Source organism: Kryptolebias marmoratus, linkage group LG15, assembly GCF_001649575.2.
Source record: "Kryptolebias marmoratus isolate JLee-2015 linkage group LG15, ASM164957v2, whole genome shotgun sequence".
In the NCBI taxonomy this organism is placed as follows: domain Eukaryota; kingdom Metazoa; phylum Chordata; class Actinopteri; order Cyprinodontiformes; family Rivulidae; genus Kryptolebias; species Kryptolebias marmoratus.
The window spans coordinates 30,126,897-30,134,560 of NC_051444.1; the positions used below are offsets into that span (position 1 = coordinate 30,126,897).

General features: G+C 39.9%; 1 protein-coding gene across 1 annotated transcript; it reads right to left on the reverse strand.

The window, feature by feature from the left end:
- Window positions 1-1,608: 1,608 nt before the first annotated feature.
- Window positions 1,609-6,737, reverse strand: gtf2a2 (general transcription factor IIA, 2). Its single transcript, XM_017427120.3, has 4 exons — window positions 6,570-6,737; window positions 3,880-3,984; window positions 2,903-3,029; window positions 1,609-1,836 (listed from the first exon to the last, which is right to left on the reverse strand). The coding sequence occupies exons 1-4, from the start codon at window positions 6,639-6,641 to the stop codon at window positions 1,811-1,813; spliced, it is 330 nt and encodes a 109-aa protein (XP_017282609.1). The 5' UTR covers window positions 6,642-6,737; the 3' UTR covers window positions 1,609-1,810.
- Window positions 6,738-7,664: the final 927 nt, after the last annotated feature.

Genomic DNA, 7,664 nt, shown 5'->3' on the forward strand with positions numbered 1-7,664 from the left:
GTCCAGTCGTGAAATTTCCTTTCTACTAAATTTTCCACAGTCAACTGTTAGTGGGATTATAACAAAGTGGAAGTGATTGGGAACAACAGCAACTTGACCATGAAGAGGCAGGCCAAGTAAAATCACAGAGTGGGCTCAGTGGATGCTGAGGAGCATAGTGCACAGAGGTCACCAATGTTCTGCAGAGTCAACAGCTCCAGACCTCCAAACATCATGTGGCCTTCAGGTTAGCTCAGGAACAGTGTGTAGAGAGTTTCATAGAATGGGTTTTCATGGCCGAGCAGCTGCATCCAAACCTTACATCACCAAGTGAAATGCAATGGAGTAAAGCACACAACCTCTGGACTCTAGAGCAGTGGAGGCACGTTCTCTGGAGTGATGAATCACGCTTCTCCATCTGGCAATCTGATGGACGAGTCTGGGTTTGGTGGTTGCCAGGAGAACAGTTCTTGTCTGACTGCATTGTGTTAAGTGTAAAGTTTGGTGGAGGGGGGGTTTGGTGTGGGGTTGTGTTTCAGGAGCTGGGCTCAGCTGATTAGTTCCAGTGAAAGGAACTCCTAATGCTTCAGCACACCAAGACATTTTGGACAATTTCATGCTCCCAACTTGTGGAAACAGTTTGGCACTGGCCCCTTCCTGTTCCAACATGACTGTGCATCAGAGCACAAAGCAAGGTCCATAAAGACATGGATGAGCGGGTTTGGTGTGGATGAACTTAACTGACCTGCACAGACTCCTGACCTCAACCTGACAGAACACCTTTGAGATGAATTATGGGCTCGACACACAGAGAGCGACAAACAACAGGGACGTGATAGCGACGGCAGCTTTGTGAATCGTGCTCTTGCAACTTATCTCCAAAAAATTTGATTGGTTCTGAAATTGGAGAGATTTTGACATTTTCAAAGCAGTCCGTGTCATTGTGTATATCTTGATAATCACCATGTTAAATGTCATATATTATAAGAATGTTAAACATAGCTAAAATGATGCTTTCCTCCACATTGAGAGTGGCTGCAGCGTGCAGCAGACTCTCTGCTCATTGGTCAGTCAATGAAACCCTCGCCGATTGGTTTTAGTGCCATGCGTCGCCTGCCCGCATGTGCATGTCTATGTGTATGAGCTCGAAATTTCACATGCACGAATTTCGCCAGTTGCTTAGCTGGGGGAGGGCAAACGATTGTCACCTCATCGCACAAGTTCCACAGGAACTGAATTGAGAGGGAGCAACGTCGCTCCACGTGTGTGGAGCCCATTAGAGCAGAGACTGTGAGCCAGGCCTTCTGTCCAACATCAGTGTCTGACTTCACAAATTAACTTCTGGAAGAATGGTCAGAAATTCCCATAAACACTCCTAAACCTTGTGGAAAGCTTTCCCAGAAGAGTTTAAACTGTTATAGCTGCAAAGGGTGGGCCAACATCATAATAAACCCTGTAAATTAAGAATAGGTCTAGGGTTAGATTTCAATCAAACAAAGCATGATTTACTGAGTTTCATGGCCTGATGTGAATGGAAGTAAAAACTCAAATGATGTGGGAGGTGTGACACTTACAGACAAACTTTAAAACATTCACCAGGAGGAATCAGAAACATGAGCAGAGAGCCTGCAGGTTTTAAATAAAGGTTTTATTAAAGGAATTAAGCAAAGTGAAGAAAAACTTCCTCATATTAAAAAATAAGATCTCCCCTCTCTCTCACACACTCACACATACACACACACACACTCACACGTAACTGTGATAAATAATATGTACAGTCCAGATGTGTCTGTAACTCCAGCTGATGGAAGAAAACATGGAGAGACGAAGATTACTCTGCAGCGTTGGAGCCTGAGTCTGAGGGGAGAACAGCATTAATGAGAGGAAAACTGAAGAGTAAACAGAACAATTACACAAAAAAAAAACAGAATAAGATCATAAACTAAAAGTAAAACTGAGGAGGAAAATGATTTTTAATGTAAAGTTATTCAAAGTCTGTTTTCAAACAAATCTCAGAGATCCTGTAACTGCATTAGCAGCAAAATTATTTTCTACACTAAATGTAGCCAATAAACCAGAAGATCTACTATACTTCTCTGAGATAAACACCTGAGGCGCTACAGGCACAGAGAAATCTGATTGGACCCTTTTAATAAGGACAGAAAACCCATAACGATTCAATGGAATAACTTGAAACTGCCTAAAGTAATAAAAAATCTCATCTCATTCACACACACGGATTCTGAATTTTATTCCTCTTCTTCTCAAACATTCTTCCACCCCCTCCCTACTCTAACTATAGATGTCTACGAAACAAGAAGAGGCTCAGATCTGATTTAATCCTACCTCCACCTTGAACCCATCTGTTACTCCTACTGCACATCTCACCACCGTCTGTTCTTGTTATGTCCTGCACCACCCTCACATCCTTCACCACACCTGGCCCCCTCATACAGAACCACAGATCCTCTCATTGCTTTCTGGAGATCCACAAAGGCACAATGCAGCTCCTTCTGACCTCTAAACTTCTCCATCAACTCTCAGAGCAGAAATCTGTAGCGAAACCATCCTGCTGCTCACTAATTGTCACCTCACTTTTTAACCTGCTTTAACACCTCTTTTCCACCATCTTCATGATATGACTCATCAACGTTATCCCTCTGTAGTTACTGCCACTCTGCACGACCCCTTGGTTCCTGAAAACTGGTACCAGTACACATCTTCCCTCCTCAGGAATCCTCTCTGACAAAATAAAGAATACATTATGGATACACTGTCCTCTCTGCCAGAGGTCTCCATGTGTCCACAGGTCTGTGATCTGGAACAGCCCCTTTTCAACTCTTTATATCTACCCTCACTTCCTCCTCCATCAGTCCTCTCTCAGTGTCATTCAGTTGCATTCATCAGTTCTGGGGCAACTCACTCTTTCCATCACAGGCCACGATCTTCACTTTGTCCACCTTCACCATGTCCGTCACCTCCCTGAACTCCACGTCGTTCAGAACAAATGTCCACACGTTATCACAGAACCTATAGGTGTTCAGAGAGCCCTGCAGAAGAGAAACCAGAACCTGTTCAACCCAGTGAGATACTGGCCTTTTTCTGACCTGGTTCTAACCAAATTGTTTTTTTTAAACTCTGGTTCTGTGCATTTTCATGTACAACAGGTCTGGATTAGAAAGCTGACAAAGTACAGATTACATTATGTGTACAATTGTTAGTAAGGTTGTAATGTTGAGGAATAATTTTACGAGAGAACAAAGTGCCGTCGGTTAGGGCTGCGCAATATTAGAAAAACCTGCAATGTGCAAAATCATTGTTCAACATCATCAACCTTGACCCATGAGGTGTCCAGCTGTGCAGTTTGACATTCTTAAATTACACAGCTGCAGAGTTAGAGAACAAGATCACCTGCGACCTTAATCTTTGACCAGCTCACAACCAAAATTTAATTACTTGTTCCCTGTACCATGTTTGATGTTTCCTAAAAGATTCATGAAAATATGTTCATTTGAGTAATCTTGTGCACAGACAGAAAGACAATCAGTCAGATCAAAACACTGATCCAATACCTGTGCATACATGGGGATAAAATATTTAAACCTGAACAATATGACTGTCAGTAACTTTATAACTTTCAGACCTGAATTGCGCTTAAACAGATTTATTTCTGAAACAAAAATCTAAATAAACCAGTCAAATTATTGACATAATTTCTGTTATCCACATAATGTTAGTAAGATGTTAGAAGAGTTTTAGTTTAATTCATTTCTAAAAAAAAAAAAAGATCACTGTGGAAATGAAAATGATCAGGAACTCCAATGAGACCATTTGGAAAGGAGGATGATTTGCTCTGCACTCAGAATGCTGACTCATGTTACTAAAAGCAGGTGCACTCACCTTGAAGTTGACTCTGTTGCGGACGCGGTTGGCGAGCGCAGTGTTGATGGCTTTGTCAAACTGAAGGAGGACCTGAAGAGCCAACTGAGGCGTGATCTGCTGAGTCTGAACACATAGAGTCAACATGTGACATCTTCATCACAACATAACCTTCTTACACCCCAGAGGTGTTACAGATGTTATATTATCAGACTGATGCTCACAAAACCAGGAACCTCCTGACGCTCCTCAATAACTACTGTGAGGAAAAACTAACTGGTGTACCTCCAATCTGTCTGGTTGTTATGAAAATTGTGCGCTGATTTATAGTTGCTTGTCTCGATTTTGCCAAATATACATTTTATAATTAATAACTACAGACTATAATGTTTACTAGTTGCTAAAAGCAGACATTACAACTAAGCAAAAAAAAATAATCAATTGGGCCTGTTCAGATACAATATCTTATCAATTTAGTGATCAAACATTACATCTTCGGATTTAAATTGTACATTGATTAACAGGTCAAAACTCTTAAAAAAAAGAAAATTTCACGCGTTAAAATAAAACCGAAAAATATTGTTCTTTTTTAAAAAAATAAAGATCTACTGTCTGATGGACTTCAGATGCTGATGGTTATATTCTTTATTATTCTCGCCCAATCATAACTGATATCATTTCAACAGAGCTGCTTTAAGTGAGTGGATTGATTTGAAGTCAACCTTACGAAAATTTCAAAGCATGTTACATATTAAAAAAATGAAATGAAGTTATTTTTGTCTCTGAAAAGGTACTCACTGAAGGACACCTAAAAATCCCTCAAACTGGCTTCAAATTCTAATCTAACTCCATTTTCTAAAACGTTTTCAGAGCATCATGCCCACTGACACAGAGGAACACTGGCACTGACTACTGAGGACACTGGGGGAGATTTTTGGCAGCCATCTTGAGAAGACCTTTCGTATATCACTCTATACTGTTTACTTGTGGAAACCACACATTGTCAACACCTTTTGCGTTCTGTATGCTGTCATCAGTCCATAAGTGCTCAGAAAAATTATTTTACTTAATTAAATATTTATCGAGCATAATGTAAATATAGAAGACAAGCGTATTCTGTAATGATGGAGGGTCTTCACCACACCATCCAGAGTGTACTCTCAATGGCAGGGCAATCAGCTGAGACTGAACAATACTAGAGAAGCATGTGGGAGGAGGAGGCATCACATATTGATAATGCCTACAAAATCATCCAAGACAGGTACAGATATCAGATTTAAAGAATTGGACTGCACCAGGACCTGACATGATCAATACCTACTGACTAATCCTGCCTGTTTTAATTGCTTCTCCGCTCTTCAGCAGATCTTCAAATTCTGCAGAAGCCTGTGGATCACTCAGTCATTCAAATCAGGTGTGTCAAAGCAGAGAAACAACTAAAACACACAGGATAGTGGCCCCCCAGGACCAGGATTGGACACCACTGAGCTAATGAAACAGACTGCTCTCAAGGGCCACCTAGCAAGCACCAGCTACTTGTCAACAGAACTGTAGCTCGAGACTGTAATACCAGACATACAAACAACTTTAGAGGCTAATTCAAAGCCAACTGTACAAGTCAACATCAAATGTGGCATATACCAAGGTGATGCTTTGTCCCCACTCCTGTTCTGCATGGGCCTGCACCCCCTCAGCCAGATGATTGCAAAGAATGGATATGGATACTGGTTTCAAAGTGGAACAGTCAACAAATGTCTCTCACTGGATGTTTTCTAATTTTTTTAGATCATTCTCTTTAAAACCTAAAGATGGTTGTGTGTAAAAATCAGCAATTTCTGATATACTCAGACCAGCCTGTCTGGCACCAACAACCACACCACACTCAAAGTTACTTAAGTCCTCTTTCTTCCCCATTTTGAACTTCGGCAAATCGTCTGGATTCCCTTACTGAGGTGATGCACTCATCCTGCTGGCAGATGTGTTACCCTTCATCTAAACGGTAAACTCCTCTTTTACTGCTCCTTATTACTTCCACTTAGGTAATGACCCAGCTGAATGAAAAGGAATGGATCCACTCTTGCCATAATGCAAACTTTTAATGTCAAAGTCTAAGAAAATGGCTCACTTTTATTGCTGTTTACCAAAGACATTTGAAAAATGAATTAATTACAACTTATCTGCTCATCCTTTTTTGAAAATAAAAGAAAATACCTCATCCTTTAACCTAATCCTGGTGTTTTAAAACAAAAAAATAAATAACCACTTCCTCTTATTTAGCAATGCGGATTCTTGCAAAACACATACAACCCCTAACTAGTACTTCCTTTGAATTAAACTGAGAAGATCCATAAACTCTGAGCTTTTATATTGACTTTGGTCATTGAAAGATTGAAGCTTGACAAATTTGAGATGCTGCAGACTGGACCCGCTCTCCATACTGAGGAGGAAAAAAAAACCTCTACAGAGTTTGGATTTCCGGCGCTCTTATCAAAATACTTGCGTTGGAAATTGATTTTAACTCTCTAACAGGAGCTAAGATGTGCTAAAATATATTCACTGGTGGAACCCAAACGGGTTTTCTTTGACTTACAGAGTCTTTAGTTCATTTTTCTTTAACTCTGAGTGGAGCCGAACCACTGCTAACAGGGAGCTAACAGGGAGCTAATGGGAATTAAAGCCGCCTCCGGCTCCGGCTCTGCGGTCATAGTCACCTGAATGAGCTCGTCCAGGCTCTCCTGAAGGCTGTTTCCCAAAGTGGTGTTCCTGTACAGCTGGTAGGCCATGACTCGAACTGATTTCACAGTAGTAAACACAAACAGACAGCGATGTTGCTCTATACACACACAGACACACGCAAGAGGACTTCTTTTGTTAGTTATTACCGGTCAACAAATCAGCTATTAAGTGAATTTACCGCCACCAACTGGACTGGAGTGAAACAACAGGTTGGCAAAAATGAAAGAAAGAAAGAACGAAAAATACGTTTTTCCCCCTTCCAAAACTTTAAAGAAATGTACCATACATGTTTGTGTGTTTTTATATAGGCAATCAGAAAACACCGGTGAAGAAAATTATTCAGGCATTTGAGTTAATGTCAGAGAATTGCAAACTAGTATACATCTATAAACAAAATAAATGAAACACAAAACACTGAAGAGCTCCAAACAGTATTGATGCTGTGCTAAACAAAATAGTAATGCAATAAATGTTGTTTTGTATGATGTTACTGACTTCAATAATGTGTCAGTTTAATGCTGCCTGAACCCTTATGTAACTAGCAGAAAAAGAAAACACAAACAGTCTAACTTTATAAAAATAAATAAAATCAGTTTATTTGAAATTCATCTTTAATACTTTCACACTGTAGCACTGATGTAAACACACTAATGCATGTTTACATCTATGTGTGACAAAAATAGAGGGAACCTTACAGATTACAATGGGTTGAGGTTGTTTTGATCATTTCTTAAAGGGTTTTGTTAATATGTTAATATTGTTAGAGGTTAAATGAGATTAAGTTTCATTGTTCAAGTTTAAACCATAAATGCTCAAACGCATCAGAAAACATTGTGTTTAAATGCCCCCTTGAGTTCAGAAAACCTAATGGAGTCATATTTCCATGTATTACAGTGAGTTTCAGTACTTTGTAGCTTGATACTGTCATTGCCAAGATCTGTAATCGTTGATGAGCTTATTAGGTGTAACTGTCAAACTTACACATAAACTTATACATAAAAAAGAAATGGGAAAGGGTTGTTTGAACATTTCTAGGGGACACTGTTTAACTCTGTTGCCACAGCCACAAA